This window comes from Mobula birostris, chromosome 10, assembly GCF_030028105.1.
Source record: "Mobula birostris isolate sMobBir1 chromosome 10, sMobBir1.hap1, whole genome shotgun sequence".
In the NCBI taxonomy this organism is placed as follows: Eukaryota; Metazoa; Chordata; class Chondrichthyes; order Myliobatiformes; family Myliobatidae; genus Mobula; species Mobula birostris.
In genome coordinates, this window is record NC_092379.1 from 65105733 (window position 1) to 65123376 (window position 17644).

Sequence of the window (17644 nt, forward strand, 5' to 3'; positions counted from 1 at the left end):
CATACGCATGGGTACACACACAACCAGTTATCTACCAGTTCAGCTCTCCGGCGTGTTGATGGTACCAAGCAATCCTGTAGCCAACAACCGAAACAGGTCCAATTATGAATGCTGATTTAAAAATTACTCACCCACTTAGACTACTGAGATCACTGACTCTATAGTGAGTTGCAAAGGCATCCTGGATGAGCTCCCTAATGTTGTTGCATGAAAAAAGTCACTGGAGAGAAGTACTGGTAGGTATGAGGCGGTCTCGCTATTCAACAAGATGAGACAGAGCAGGCATCACATTGAGTCCCCTTCAGAGGCAATAGAGAAAAGTACCTGCAAAAGACATTCTTCAACTGAACCTAAACTGAGAAATATGAGTCTCACAACATGCAAGAGATTGGGCTTTAAAGTTTTCTGGTGAAAAATCAGAGATATCAGTGCTGGATAAGGAAAGGAATTTTTGAATTGAATTTAATTGACCCTGTTTCTTATATCCTTCACATACATGAGTAAAATTCTTACGTTAGGTCTCCGTCTAAATGTGCAATGTGCAATTTATAGTAATTTGTAATAAATAGTATGTACAACAGGACAGTCGATATAGCATAGAAATACAATTGTATCAGTGTGACTTAATCAGTTTGATGGCCTGGTGGAAGAAGCTGTCCTGAAACCTGTTGGTCCTGGCTTTTAATGCTGCAGTACTGTTTCCCGGATGGTAGCAGCTGGAACAGTTTGTGACAAAGGTGACTTGGGTCCCCAGTGATCCTTCGGGCCCTTTTTACTCACCTGTCTCTGTAAATGTCCTGAACAGGTGTCTGGGCTGTCCGCACCGCTCCGTACAGAGTCCTGCAATTGAGGGAGGTACAGTTCCCATACCAGGCAGTGATGCAGCCAGTCAGGATGCCCTCAATTGTGCTCCTGGAGAAATTTCTTAGGATTTGGGGACCCATGCCAAACTTCTTCAACTGTCTGAGCTGAAAAAGGCACTGTTGTGCTTTTTCTCACCACACAGCCAGTAGGTACAGACCACGGTGATGTGTATGCTGAGGAACTTAAAGCTGTTCACCCTCTCAACCCCAGATCCATTGATGTCAATAGGGGCTAGCCTGTCTTCATTCCTCCTGTAGTCTACAACAAGCTCCTTTGTTTTTGCGACATTGAGGGCGAGGTTGTTTTCTTGATACCACTGTGTCAGGGTGATGACTTTTTCTCTATAGGCTGTTTCATTATAATTTGAGATAAGGCCAATCAATGTAGTGTCGTCAGCAAATTTAATCTGGCACCTGAGAGCTGTCTAGCATTGGCATAGGGTAGATTGGCCAGTCAGAAACCTGCTGGCAAAACAAACTGCTGTAGTTATTCAGTGAGTCAAGCAACATCTGTGCAGGGAAAGGGATGGTCAATGTTAGGAATGAGACCCTGTATCAGCACTAAGAGTGCAGAGAAAAATGGCTAGTACAAAAACATGGGTGACAAGTGGAATTAGATTGGGTGGTGGATGACGTGCAGATGGAGCCAGATGAGGGAATGGGATAGGGAAAGTAGGGATGGAGGGTATGAAGGAGCACCAAGAGAAGAAACATACTGTAGGTGGATTGGTGTATGGGCAATGGGCAAATAGTACTAGATGGGACAACATAAATGGCAGTGCAAAGCGGATGGGTGGAGAATTGAAAAGGTGAACAAAGGGCAAGAGAGAATCTTGATGGACCAATAGGTGTGGGAAAGGAACACAGGAGATGTGGGTAACCTGAAACTGTAAAACTCAAAATGCATAGTCAGGATGCATAACTGCTCCTCCCTCCCATCATCCTAAACACAGGCATCCCCCTAGGGCTGTGTGCTGAGTCCAATGCCATACACCCTGCTCACACATGACTGCACAGCCAAACATCTGAGCATCGTCAAGTTCGTCAATGATGTGACAGTGATAGGGCTCATCACTAACAATGATGAGATGCCCTACAGAGAGCTAGTGGAGCACTCAGGGCCTGGTGTCACGCAAATAATATGTTCCTTAATGTCAACAGGACAAAGGAGATGGTTATCGACTTTAGGAGAATTCTTGCCACTCACACCTCTCTTTACATCGGTGCCACAACAGTGGGATCTGCAAGTAGTTTCAAATACATCACACACAACCTCTCTCGGTCACAGAACACATTCTACAGAGTCGTGAAAGCTCATCAACGTCTCTACTTTCTGAGGAGGCTGAAGAGAGCTGGATTGTGCTCATCCATATCCACGTCATTCTACAGACGTGCAATAGAGAGCATCCTGACAAACCGCATCACTGTTTGGTACGGAAACTGCACTGCAATGGACAGGAAGGCTCTACAACAGGTAGTCAAAACTGCCCAACGCATCACTGGCACCAGCCTACCTGCCATCAAGGACATGTATACAGAAAGGTGCTGGAAAAGAGCCAATGACATCATAACAGATCCCACTCACCCTATCTAAGGACTGTATATCCCACTCCCATCAGAGAAATAATCCACACCAGGATCACCGAAATCAAAAACAATTATTTTCCCCAAGCAGTAAAGCTGATCAACACCCCCACCCAACTCCACCACTACTTTATTATTTCTGTCAGTTACCTATGTACAGGCTAGTATCATTTATGGCCATCCAATCAATCAATTGTGTTGGCACGTGTCCAAGTGGTTAAGGCGTCGGTCCAGTGATGTGAAGGTCGCTAGTTCGAGCCTCAGCTGAGGCAGCGTGTTGTGTCCTTGAGCAAGGCACTTAACCACACATTGCTCTGCGATGACACCGGTGCCAAGCTGTATGGGTCCTAATGCCCTTCCCTTGGACAACATTGATGGCATGGAGAGGGGAGACTTGCAGCATGGGCAACTGCCGGTCTTCCATACAACCTTGCCCAGGCCTGTGCCCTGGAAAACCTTCCAAGGTGCAAATCCATGGTCTCACGAGACTAATGGATGCCTATTAACTATTAATCAATCAATTTATATAGGCTATCTTATGTATTAATATTTAATGTAATTTATTATTATTATTTTATTCTTTATCTTTCCTGTTTCTTTTCTGTGCTGCACCGGATCTGGAGGAGCAATTATTTTGTTCTTGTTTACAATTGTGTACAGGAAATGACATCAAACAATCTTGAATTCTGAATCAGTGTTCATACCATTGGGTTGTAGACTGCCCAAGCGAAATATGGGATTTTGTTCTAATTTGCGTTTTGTCTTACACCATGATAGTGGAGAAGGTAGGACAAACAGGTCAGTGTGAGAACGGAACAAAAATTAAAATGGTTGTTTGCTCCACAAAAAGGTTGAGTAGTATACATTTGTTTTCTTGATGTAGAGGAGAACACAGCATAGGCATTGTGAGTCTCTACCTTACCTGGAAGGACAGTTTAGGGTCCTGGTTGGTGGTGAGAGAGGATATATAGGGACATGAGTGAAGAGTCAGAGGCCTAGAAATTAAAACACAGAAACAGGCTCTTTGGCCCATCAAGTGCATGCTGAACCATTTAAGCTCCCTACTCCCATTGAACATAGCCCTCCATACCCCTACCACCTACATACCTATCCAAACTTCTCTTAAACATTGAAATCGAGCTTGCATGCACCAGTTGCGTTGGCATTACACACTCTCAGGACCCCCTGAATGAAGCAGTTTCCCTCATGTTCCCCTTAAACTTCTCACTTTTCACCCTTAACCCATGACCTCTAGTTGGAGTCCCACCCAACCGCAGTGGGAAAAGCCTGTTTGCATTTACCCTATCTATACCCCACATAATTATGTATACCTCTATCAAGTCTTCCCACAGCCTTCTACGTTCCAAGGAATAAACTCCTAACCTATTCAATCTTTCCTTATGTGACGGGACCCTGAATTACCCCTATGAACTGTGCTTTGGAAAAGAAAGAGAGTTATTTAACACCGACTTGTTTGTAACAGAGAGAGAGAGAGAGAGAGAGAGAGAGATGAAGACTAACTGTGGGACTGTCACTTTAAGGAACAAGAAAGAACTGGTTAACTGTTGGATTTCTGCTGAAGTGGAGATAGCACCGAGCAGCCCGTAAGTTGCTATGGTGACCGAGGGCATTATTAAATGGACATGATTTTTGGCAGGTTGTTGATACTTCTTCAAGGACTTCTTGCCTGCTTGCATTTCTTCACAGAGAGAGGAAGGAGGGGTTATTTGAGTGACAGTTGATGCTCAGCACAGGAAGATAAAATAGGAGGTCAGGTGATAGACCTCGGACACATGTTTGGACACTGAATGAGCATTGTTGTGCCCGCAGAAAAAGTGGGTTTTGGAGATCGATCAGGTTGATCGATCCATCGCTCTTGCAGTGGAAAGAGGAAAAAGGTTGACTGGTGAGGAGTTGTCCATGTGTCCACCTCGCCTGGGGGATAGCTCCACCACAGAAAACCGGTCCCCTTTGTTAAAGTCACAGTCGGTGACTTTTAAAGGATTTCGAAGGACAACGGAAAGATCGACAGTGTCAGCTCACCTGAAGACTCAAATCTCTCTCTCTCTCTCTCCATCACTACTTAGCTCAATACCACGAACTGAACTGAACTGAACTTTACTCATCATCGTAAGACTGTATCTTTTTACCCCTAGACTGAAAGAAGTTTGGTTTTTCATACATATATTTCCACACTTACTGATATACTTATATATATAATCATTGCTAACCTGTTTGATTTATTTACATTTATATTACTGTATTGCGTAGTTACTTATAAATATTATTAGTTTATAGCAATACTGGACTCCAAAGTGTTTTCCATCTCTGCTGGTTCTTTATTCCCGTCACGGGGTCCACGACACCTTATAACTCAGGTCCTCCAGTCCTGGCAGCATACTTGTAGATTTTCTCTGTACTCTTTCAACCTTATTTACATCTTTCCTGTGGGTAGGTGACCAAAACTGCACAGAATACTCCAGATTACACCTCACCAATGTCTTATACAATTTCAACATAACATCCCACCTCCTGTACTCAATACTTTGATTTATGAAGGCCAAAGTGCCAAAAGCATTTTTTATGACCCTATCTGCCTGTGACATGACTTTCAATGAATTATGGACCTGTGTGCCCATATCCCTTTGTTCTACCACATTGCTCAGTGCCCTACCATTCACTGTGTAAAACTTACCCTGGTTGGTCCTACCAAAGTGCAACATCTCACACTCTGCATGAAATTCTATCTGGTATTTTTCAGCCCATTTTTCCAGTTAGTCCAGATCTCACTGCAAGCCATGATAGCTGTCCTTGCTGTACACTACACCTCCAATCTCTGTGCCACCTGCAAATTTGGTGATCCAGTTAACCACATTATCATCCAGATTGTTGGTAATAGATGACAAACAATGGACCCAGTACCGATCCCTGCGGCACTCCACTAGTCACAGATTTCCAATCAGAGAGGCAACCATCTACTACCACTCGCTGGCTTCTCCCACAAAACCAATGCCTAATCCAATTTACTACCTCATTGTTGTGTCTGCAACTACATACAACTACATACTGTATATATTAGATAAAAGAATATACACAGGAGATTGCTTTAACTGGTGTATTCACATTGCAGTGAGAAAACGAGAGAGAGAGAGAGCAATGCACATACTTAAACAGCAGTGTGTATGCTGACATCAGATCAATATGTTGTGCTACGTAAGGAGGCTGGTCATTGCTCTAAAAGAAATAGATCCATACATTACAGTTCCTCCCTCTAGATTAATGCAACATAAACTGTGTACGTACAAAACATTCAATTTCCCTTTCACATTCCAAATAAACATGCTTTCACAATAGCAGTCCATAACTAACTTCTCAGTGTTAAGGATACAGTCTATTTCTTTCAGGACAGCACCTCTGGTCCTGTAGAGTGGCATCAGGTCTGAGAGGTGTCTTGTCTAAGTTCAAAGGTACATTTAATGTCAGACAAATGTATACAATATACATCCTGAAATACCTTTTCTTCGCAACCATCCACAAAAACAGAGGAGTGCTCCCAAAGAATGAATGACAGTTAAATATTAGAACCCCAAAGCTCCCCCAGCTCCCCTCCCTCCCACGTTCTCTGTTTCTGTGTTACATTGCTGTCAGTGACATCATCACAGAGATGTAAGTCTTGGAGCTTGGAGGTTCATGGCAGGGAAAGTTCCTCCCTTCTGCCACCTGTGTGAGATGATGAGCCTATCGGGACTTTGAGACTTTGTTTTACTGTGCCCATGGTCTGCTCTTTATCAAATTATGGTATTGCTTTGCGATGTTGTAACTATATGTTATAATTATGTGGTTTTGTCAGTTTTAGTCTTGGTTTGTCCTGTGTTTTCTTGTGATATCATTCTGGAGGAACGTTGTGTCATTTTTTAATGCATGCATTTTTAAATGACAATAAACGAGGACTGAGTGTCCTCATAATCTAAAAGTCTGGTCACTGTAATGTCTCCATCTTGTTGGATGTAATTGACTCAGGTGTGCACTTCAGTTGAGCATCTAGTATCTGGTCCACATGATGTCTCCATGTCTGATCTCCAGCATCCACTATGTACAACTGTGGTCCAGTTTTTGTAGCTATCCTACCAGGTTGTCCACGTGTCTTCTTGGTAATCGCGTGCTAGGACTCCCTACCCAATCTCAAAGCCCCTTGCTGCTTCACTTGGAAACTGGCTCAACTGTTTATTCTGTACTTCCCTCCAGAGGTCTAGTTTCAGGAGGTCTATGTGATATCTCAGAATCCTTCTCATGAACATCATTGCAGGTATTTGATTTGTAATTGCTTGACCAAAGTTCTGATACACAAAAAGGAAGTTGTCCACCTTGTGCTGAAGAGAAATGTCCTCCCTGTCCATCACTTTAATGGACTTCTTGAAGGTTTGAATAAACCTTTCAGCCAACCCATTCATTGCTGGGTGGTGAGGAGCTGACTTGAAATGTCTGATACCATTTTTCTTCATGAACAGTCGGAATTCTTCTGACATATATTGTGGTGCGTTGTCTCTCACAATTTATTCTGGTAAGCTGTTTCTGGCAAAGATAGGTCTCAGAGTGAAGACAATCTTTGCTGAGGAGGTTGACTTAATTTGTATAACTTCCGGCTACTTTGAATGAGTATCCACGGCAAACAGAAACATGGAGTTCATGAAAGGCCCAGCAAAGTCAATATGTACTCTTTGCCATTGTGAAAGTGGCCACTCCCACAGGTGTAAGGGTGCTCTGGGGTACAATCTGAACTTTTTGGCATTTTCACGAGCTTCTGGCCAAGTGTTCAATCTGATTATCTATTTCTGGCCACCACACACAGCTCTGGGCGAGACTCTTCATCTTGACTGTACACAGGTGTCCTTCATGCAGATTTTCCGATACTCTGGCATGCAGTTTAGAGGGAACAACATGAGATCCACACATCACATTCTTTGAAACACTAGCAGTTGATCTCATCTTGTTGAGAACTCTGCAAACAAAGGATTATCATGAGCTGGCTATCCTTGCATCGTGATTTCATAGACTTTTGGCAACTGGTCCACCAATGCTGTATGGAACATTTCTGTTAGGTCTCAGTATGAAGACTTTTCTTCTTCAGTTACCAATAGTGGAAGACGTGACAAGCCACCAGCATTGCTGTGTTGCTTGGTACACTTGAACTGTATGTCATAAAAGAGGGCTCCTAGGAATAGTGCCCAACTTTGTAACCATTCCAACATTGGGTGGTAGTCATCAATGAAATTCCCTTTCAGGGATTTCAAATGGACATGAGGGGCTGGTGATCTGTCACTAGCGTAAATATTCATCTGTGCAGGTAGTGGTGGAACTTCTTTATGACCCATACTAGACTAAGAGTCTTTCAGTCAATCTGTGCGTAGTTGTGTTCTGTGCTCAACAGTGATCTTGAAGCAAACACAATTGGGCGTTCAGATCCACCTTTCATAAGGTGGTCAAAATGACTCAATACTATAAGAAGACACATGGCACACCAGTCTGATGGGCAGGGATGTGTCATAATAGGTGAGCAGTTTATCAGATGTTATTAGTCTCTTTGTTTCCTTAAATGCTTTTTCACATCTTTCTGACCCACTTTGGTCTTCTCTGTAATGATGCGTTCAATGAATGCAGCACTGTAGCAATGTTTGGGAGAAACCAGTGGTAGTAGTTTACAAGGCCCAAGTATGACTTGAGTTCTGACATATTTTCCAGTTTGGAAAATATCCAGCACTGCTTCAATCTTCTCTTGTGACTTATGTAAGCCATGCTTGTCAATGACTTGTCCAAATTGTGAGATTTCATTCTTGAAAAACTCACATTTCTCTCTCTTTCTGCACAGACCATACTCACTCAGTTTGGTAAGCAACTTAGCAAGATTCTGGAGGAATTCTTCTTCATCTTTACCAGTCACAGTAATGTCAGCAAGCTAATATTATGTTCCTGGGATATCATGGAGCACTTAGTTGCTGGAGCTGATTCGACACCAAAGATGAGATGATTATATTGCAACAGACCCTGAAAGTCGTGAGGAACTTCCTGCTTGACTCCTCAATCGCCTTTGCTGATAGGCTTGTGACAAGTGTATCTTTGAAAACCTCTCCTCACAAGGATCCAAAGATGCAAAAATGCCTTCTATTTGTGGCAGGGGATACTGGATAGTATGCAGCACCAGGATGATGCTCACTTTCAAATCCCAACTTATGCGAAGGCTCCAACCTTGATTACTGTGACGATGGGAATGGTGCAATCGCTACACTCAGTCTTAGAGAGAGTTCCAGATGACTCCAAGCTGTGCAGTTCAGCATCAGCTTTAGGACACAGTGTATAAAGCATTGGACATGCTTTATGGAATATTGGTGTTGCTGCTTCATCCAGGTCTTCATGCCTTTGAGTTTACCAAAACCCTTCTCAAACATGTTCTTATTAGCATTAAGCAGCTGTGTAAGTCTCTGGTTAGTGCTACCATTTGGGCTGCAGTTGCCTGTTGATGCCACACTGAGAGCTTTGCTTGAGTGCTACTTTAATTGGATTTTTCTCAACCATTCATGTCCAAAAAGTGCTGATCCTCCACTTTTCAATACATAAAGCTCTAACTGCTGTGCTTGGCTTCCACACGTCACCTTCACATTCAGTTTGCCTTTGAAGGACACTTTTTCACCTATGTTGGTCTTTAGCATTACTGAAGTCCTCTCTAATGGTATCTTAGAAAACAGTCTGTTGTAGTCAGCCTCTGGAATTATAGACAAAGCCGCCCCTGTTTATAGCTCCATTTTCAGTTTTACAACAGACACATCTGTTGTGATACATATTATATTGCAATCTTCTGCAGTAGTACCATGCATTTCTATGCATGACAGTTCACCTTTGTCAGACTTGATGTTGTCTGATTCAGTTTTACATCTGGTAACTTTATACATTTGCTTCATTTTGTGTTTGAGACTTTTCACTTGGTTGTGCTTTTGGTCTGCCTTGCACACTCTTTCCATTTGACCTTCTCTGTGACAATTTCTGCAGACTTTTTCTTTGAATCAACAGTCACTTGCATCATGGGATGATTTGCCACATAGCTAATGTTTTTGCCTTTTTGCACCTTTCAGGGACATTTTGTGTAGTTCACTTTAGCTTTTCTATAGTTCTGCTGCACCCTTTGCTGCAGTCTCTAATGATATTATGATGCCCAATGTCCATTCTAAGGTTAGGTCACTTTAGGATAGTAACCTCTTTTGAGTGCTTTGACTATGCATGCCACATACAAGCCTGTCCCTTAATGCATCAGAAAGTCCATCTCTAAAGTCACAGTACTGGAAAAGTTTGCACAGTTGTGCTATGTATTCGGTAATGCTTTCAAATGGCTGGTTCCTTTTGTAAAATCTAAATCTCTCAGCTATTACCAGCAGATTAGAGCTCAAGTGATTTTGTGAACAGGTAGCAATTTCGATGAATGTCTTGCTTAATGGCTTTGCAAGGTTACTAAGTTGCGTAAAAAACTGTACATTCTTGGGCCCATTAAGCTAAGAAGCATAGGGGCTCTCTTTTGCTCCTCTACGTTGTTCACATTACAATACAGTTCAACCCTCTCGATATGTGGCTCACAGCCTTCATTAGTTCTATCTAATTCGTCAACTTTCCCAAGCCATCGCCATGTTATTTTCACTTTAACTTCAATCCATCTTTCCCTGTTACTCACGGGTTCCTTTGTTTGTGTCTGTGACGGTCTTCTCTGTACTGTTTAACTCTTCCTGTTTCATCCTGTAATCGTGCCGTAACTGTTGGTGCAGTTTGTGATAGTTTCTGACATTCAGGTTCGTACTCATTTCCAATTTGTTGAGTCTGTGAACAACTAATATCAATTAATACCAGTGCCCAAGAAGGGTAGTGTGAGCTGCCTTAACGACCATCGTCCAGTAGCATTTGCATCTATAGTGATGAACTGCTCCGAGAGGTTGGTCATGGCTAGAAACAACTCCTGCCTCAGCAAGGACCTGGACCCACTGCCATTTGCCATAATACGATGCACAAATCCACGGTGACTATCCCTCATCTGTCTCTGACTATTCATATACATATGTATCCAGTCCTTTAGAATATCTTCCAATCACTTTCCAATTCTGATATCAGGCTCACTGGTCTATAATTTCCTAGTTTATTTTTAGAGTCTTTCTTAAACAGCGGAACAACATGAGCTACCCTCTGCTACCTCACCTGTCATTTGCCACCCACAGGGTCTGAGGGAAGACCTCGTCAGGCCCTAGGGATTAATCAACCCTAATCTACCTCATGACAGCAAACACCTCCTCTTCTGTAATCTGTACGGGGTCCATGAAGTTTATGCTGCTTTGCATCATTCCTACAGACTCTGTGCCCATCTCCTGAGTTAGAACAGATGCAAAAAGAAATTTAAGATCTCCTCGATCTCTTTTGGCTCCACGCGTGGATTACCATTCTGATCTTTCAGAGGACCAATTTTGTCCCTCGCAATTCTTTTGCTTTAACCTATTTGTAGAATCCCTTAGGTTTCTCCTTCATCTTGTCTGCTAGAGCAATCTCATGCCTTCTTTTAGCCCTCCTGATTTCCTTCTTAAGTGCTATCTTGCATTTCTTATACTGCATAAACACCTCAATTGTCCCTACCTGCCTACACCTGCTGTGCACCTCCTTTTTTTTCCTTAACCAGCATCTCAATATCTTTTGAAAACCAAAGTTATCTAAACCTGTTATCTGTAATTTTTATGTTGACAGGCTCATACAATTTTTGCATTCTCAAATTTCACTTTTGAAGTGTACCAAGAACATGGAATTGGACTTTCTCCAATTTAAAATCTTAACCCACAGACCAGATCTACCTATTTGTATATTTACTTTGAAACTAATAGCATTATGATCACTAAATGCAAAGTGCTGCCCTACACAAACTTCTGTCACCTGCCCTGTCTCATTCCCTAATAACGGATCAAGTATTGCCGACTCTCTCATTGGGACTTCCATGTACTGATTAAGGAAACTTTCCTAGACACTGATACTTTAATAGTAGTTGTAAATTAAATGAAAGATGCCCAGTTGATGCCCAGCAGGCAGAAATACATTTAAGCACCACAGTTAATGGGAAAATAAAACAGGTGTAAAGTGATGAACTGACTCAAGATAAATCAATGTGTCTTTAAACAATAATTTATATCAGAAGAGACTTTGGGGTTTCTGCCCTAAAGTAGTTTTCTACATATTAACAAAGAGAATAAAGAACAAATTAAAAGAATGCAGGGGAAAAAAATGGACGGTAAGTGTGACATTAGAGTCATGCCTGGAAATTAAATATACCAGGTTATGAATTAGGTGTAATCACAGTTTACTTGGAAACATATACCACCTTAATGAAATTAAAAATCTGCTGCTTCAAATAATGCTGTACATTCCTCCAAGATGAAGTATGAGGGGTGATTGATAAGTTCGTGGCCTAAGGTAGAAGGAGTCAATTTTAGAAATCCGAGCACATTTATTTTTCAATATCATCCCCTCCTACATGTACACACTTAGTCCAGCCATTGTGGAGCATACGGATCCCTTCTTTGTAGAAGTGGTCCACAGCAGGGGTGATTGATAACTTCATGGCCTAAGGTAGCAGGAGATGAGTTTTACAGCTCTTGTTGCATGCACGTGCAATTCAACTCCGAGTGATAATGCAGAAAGTTTGAAGTTAAGAACTCATCTCCTTCTACCTTAGGCCACGAACTTATCAATCACCCCTGCTGTGGACCACTTTCTGGAGGTCCAAGATGCCGACTTCTACAGAGAAGGGATCTGTATTCTCCACGACTGCTGGACTAAGTGTGTAAATGTTGGAAAAATAAATGTGCTAGGTTTTCTAAAATTGAATCGTACCCTAGGCCACGAACATATCAATCACCCGTCGTACACTTGCTTGTGTTTACTATATATACAGTACTGCATACTTTTAAGGAGCATTAACTACGATTGTATCTACTGTTTAGGTTTCGGTTTGGCTTTCATTGCCTATCCAGAGGCTTTAACACACCTTTCTTGGGCACCTCTGTGGTCCATCTTGTTTTTCTTGATGTTGCTCACTCTGGGACTGGACACTCAATTTGCAGGTTTAGGTAAGAGTGATGTTACCACCTTTAACTAAATACTTTTGATATTTATCTATATAAGTTATCAAATAATTTTCAGTCAAGTGGAGAAATTATTGCTGGTGGTTATAATGATCAGATATCCCATCTGGGAAAATCCTACAGTTGTGTATAGAGCTCTGGACACTTCTCAGTCTTGGTTCAGTCTCAGTTTTAACAATTCCATAGTTTTGTAGTCATTGCTTGAAATGGCACGTAGTTCTGCTGCTACATAGACCTCACTGAACTGGATTGGGCCAGCATCATGTGGCAAATAGAAGCTGGTGCACGCAGAAAAGGTAGACCAGTGTGGCAGGTTCAGGACGTAATGTTTCAGCAGTAAGATCTTCAGATTGTAATTTTTCTTGGACAACAAACTTTTTGTTTCAGAGGAATATCACTTCAAAAATTTTGACAGGGTTTGCTCTCTCCGTATATTCATCCTTCTCTATTGATCTCCCTCCTGGTACTTATTTCTGCAAGCGGAAGAAATGCTACACCTGCCCATTCACCTCCTCCATCACCTCCATTCAGGGCTCCAAACAGGTGAGGCAACACTTCACCTACAAGTTTGTTGTATGCGGTGCTCACAACGTGGCCTTGTCTAAACTGATGAGTCACAACATAGACTGAGGGACCACTTTGTCGAGCACCTCTGCTCTGTGTGCTACAAGCAGGATTTTCTAGTGGCCAACCACATTAATTCCAATCCCCATACCCATTCCAACATGTCAATCCATGACCTCCTCTAATGTCATGATGAGGTTACTCTCAGATTGGAAGAGTAACACCGCGTGTTTCATCTGGGTAGCTTCCAACCTGATGGCGCAAACATTGGTTCTTGAACATTGCAACTATAGCTCCTGGTAATATTTCCCCCTCCCCCTTTTTCTTCCCTCTTCTTTCATTCCCACTCTGGCTCCCCACTTACCTCTTCTCACCTGCTATCACTTCCCTCTGGTGTCCCTCCTCCTTCCCTTTCACCCAAGGCCCACCTTCCTTGCAAGTTCCTTCTTCTCCACCCCTTTACCTTATCCACCTATCACATCCTAGCTTCTTACTTCATCCCTTCCCCAACTCATATAGCTTTACCTATCACCCTCTAGCTTGTACTCTTTCCCTTCCCCCACTTTCTTATTCTGTCTTCTTTCCTCTTCGTTTCCAGTTCTGATGAAGGGTATTGGCCCAAAACATCCTCCCTTTATTTCTTTCCGTAGATTCTGCCTCATCTATTGAGTTCCTTCAGCACTTTGTGTGTTTTGCTCAAAATTTGCAGCATCTACAGAATCTCTTGTTAACAATTTTTTTTAGATATTCCATTATTGATGAGTCTCTCTGTTCAGATGATAATTGGTATTTTTCCTGAACTGAATCAAGTCCTATTTCTCTGCTAATGATTGCTGTGCTGGGTTTCTGAGAATATTAATTTTGCAGTCTGTGGTTTCTTCCTGAAGTTTACCATGTTAAAGTAACTGGAACACATCCACTGTGAGGACAGATGGATAGAGGAAAACAGCCCCTTTCCTCATACTACTAAGTTGCTAAGCTAGTCCTATTTGTCTCTGTCTGGTCCATATCCCTCTAAGTCTTTTCTATCTGTCCCAATGTCAATGTCATAATTGTACCATCTCTATATCACTTCATCTGTCAGCTCATTCCACATATATATGATCCTTTGAGCAATTTTCCTTTCAGATCCCCTTTATATCTTTCCCATCTTACTTTAATCCTATGGCTTCTAGATTTGGACTCCCTTACCCTGGAGAAAAGATTATGGCTATTCATAAACCTCTGTAAGGTTACCCCTCGGTCACCTGTGCTCCAGGGAAATAAGTGCTAGTCTGTCCAGCTTCCATAAATCAAACATTCTAGGCATGATAACATATAAGTATTTTCTGCACCTTTTCCATCTTAATTGTATTCTCCATGTAGCTGGGAGTCCAGAATTGCACACAATACTCGAAGTGTGGTCCTTACTAATGATGTGTACATTCCAACTTGTGCCCTGACTGATGAAGGTAAGCATGCTAAATGCCTTCTCCAGCCCCCTGAAACCTATGTCATCACTTCAATGAACTTTCAACCTAATGTTGAAATAACTAGATAGTGTGGATGTGGAGAGGATGTTTTCTACGGTGGGGGTATCCAGAACTAGAGGAATGTTATCTCTTATCTCTGTTCTTAAGAGTTGTCTCAAAATTGAGGGGCAGCCATCTAGAACAGAAATAAGGAGGATTTTCTTTTAGCCAGAAGGTAATAAATCTGTGGAATGCTCTGCCACAGGCTGCAGTGGAAACCAAGTCTGTGCGTATATTTAAGGCAGAAGCTGATCATTTCCTGATCGGTCAGGGCATCAAAGGATATGGCGAGAAGGCAGGTGTACGGGTTGAGTGGGATCCGCGATCAGCCATGATGGAATGGTGGAGCAGACGCAATGGACTGAATGGCCTAATTCTGCTCCTATGTCTTATGCTCTTACCTTATGGCTAGGTTTTCCTGCCCGGCAACACCCTACAGTGCCCCATCAATTAATATGCAATCTTGCCGTGGTTTGCTTTACCAAAATGCAAAATCTCACATTTTTTTCTGAATTAGACTCCATTTTTCATTCATCAGCTCACTAGGCTAGTTGATAAAGATTATGTTGTAATTTTAGATAACATTCTTCACTGTGTACTATTCCACAGATTTTAGTGCTATCTATAAACATATCAACCATGCCATCTGTATTCTCATTGATAAAAATAACGAACAACAGTGGACCCAACAATAATCCCTGCAGCACACCAATCTTTGTCTCCTACTGTCATGCCAATTTTGTATCCATCTGACTAGTTTTCCTCCATTTCATGTGATCTACACTTATGGACCAGCCTACTTCACAGTAACTTGTCAAAAGACTTACAACGTCCATGTAAACAATGCCTACAATGCTAACCCCATCTATCTTGAGTATTGTGTACTCCAGTACCTGGAGTATTGTGTGCAGTTTTGGTCCCCTAATCTGAGGAAAGACATTCTTGCCATAGAGGGAGTACAAAGAAGGTACACCAGATTGATTCCTGGGATGGCAGGACTTTCATATGATGAAAGACTGGATTGACTAGGCTTATACTCTCTGGAATTTAGAAGATTGAGCGGGGATCTTATTGAAAGGTTTAAAATTCTAAAGGGATTGGACAGGCTAGATGCAGGAAGATTGTTCCCGATGTTGGGGAAGTCCAGAATGAGGGGTCACAGTTTGAGGATAAATGAGAAGCCTTTTAGGACCGAGATGAGGAAAAACTTCTTCACACAGAGAGTGGTGAATCTGTGGAATTCTCTGCCACAGGGAACAGTTGAGGCCAGTTCATTGGCTATATTTAAGAGGGAGATAGATATGGCCCTTGTGGCTAAAGGGATCAGGGGGTATGGAGAGAAGGCAGGTACAGGGTTCTGAGTTGGATGATCAGCCATGATCATACTGAATAGCGGTGCAGGATCGAAGGGCCGAATGGCCTACTCCTGCACCTATTTTCTATGTTCTACATTTCTATGTTTCTATCTTCCTGGTGATATCTTCAAATAAAATACCATCATATCCATGAGATATGATTTCCCACCCACAAAGCCATGATATCTCGAATCAATCCTTGCCTTTCTAAGTGCATGTAGATCCTGGCCCTCAGAATCTCCTCCAATAACTCATCACCATTGACACAGGGCTCACTGGTCTATAGGTCCCAGGCTTAACCTTAGAACCTTCTATAAATACAGGCACAATATCAGCCATCATCCAGTTTTCTGGTACCTCAACTACGGCTATTGATAATACAAATATCACTGGATACATTTAGAAACATAGAAACATAGAAAATAGGTGCAGGAGTAGGCCATTCGGCCCTTCGAGCCTGCACGGCCATTTATTATGATCATGGCTGATCATCCAACTCAGAACCCTGCCCCAGCCTTCCCTCCATACCCCCTGATCCCCGTAGCCACAAGGGCCATATCTAACTCACTCTTAAATATAGCCAATGAACTGGCCTCAACTGTTTCCTGTGGCAGAGAATTCCACAGATTCACCACCCTCTGTGTGAAGAAGTTTTTCCTAATCTCGGTCCTAAAAGGATTCCCCTCTATCCTCAAACTGTGACCCCTTGTTCTGGACTTCCCCAACATCGGGAACAATCTTCCTGCATCTAGCCTGTCCAATCCCTTTAGGATTTTATACGTTTCAATCAGATCCCCCCTCAATCTTCTAAATTCCAACGAGTACAAGCCCAGTTCATCCAGTCTTTCTTCATATGAAAGTCCTGCCATCCCAGGAGTCAATCTGGTGAACCTTCTTTGTACTCCCTCTATGGCAACGATGTCTTTCACAGATTAGGGGACCAAAACTGCACACAATACTCCAGGTGTGGTCTCACCAAGGCCTTGTACAACTGCAGTAGTACCTCCCTGCTCCTGTACTCGAATCCTCTCGCTATAAATGCCAGCATACTATTCGCCTTTTTCATCGCCTGCTGTACCTGCATGCCCACTTTCAATGACTGGTGTATAATGACACCCAGGTCTCGTTGCACCTCCCCTTTTCCTAATCGGCCACCATTCAGATAATAATCTGTTTTCCTATTTTTGCCACCAAAGTGGATAACTTGACATTTATCCACATTAAATTGCATCTGCCATGAATTTGCCCACTCACCCAACCTATCCAAGTCACCCTGCATCCTCTTAGCATCCTCCTCACTGCTAACACTGCCACCCAGCTTCGTGTCATCCGCAAACTTGGAGATGCTGCATTTAATTCCCTCATCCAAGTCATTAATATATATTGTAAACAACTGGGGTCCCAGCACTGAGCCTTGCGGTACCCCACTAGTCACCGCCTGCCATTCTGAAAAGGTCCCGTTTATTCCCACTCTTTGCTTCCTGTCTGCTAACCAATTCTCCATCCACATCAATACCTTACCCCCAATACCATGTGCTTTAAGTTTGCACACTAATCTCCTGTGTGGGACCTTGTCAAAAGCCTTTTGAAAATCCAAATATACCACATCCACT

General features: G+C 42.5%; 1 protein-coding gene across 6 annotated transcripts in view; it reads left to right on the forward strand.

Moving 5' to 3' along the window:
• The window catches only part of LOC140204075 (sodium- and chloride-dependent neutral and basic amino acid transporter B(0+)-like), a 120273-nt gene that overhangs the window by 54657 nt on the left and 47972 nt on the right, over positions 1 to 17644 (forward strand). For all 6 annotated transcript variants that reach the window (XR_011887515.1, XM_072270375.1, XM_072270372.1 and 3 more), the window contains one exon: positions 12461 to 12586. Coding sequence is in view for 5 of the 6 variants with exons in the window: in XM_072270375.1 (XP_072126476.1) it covers positions 12461 to 12586 (126 nt within the window). In the remaining variant the exon portion in view is untranslated. The remainder of the gene's footprint in view (positions 1 to 12460; positions 12587 to 17644) is intronic.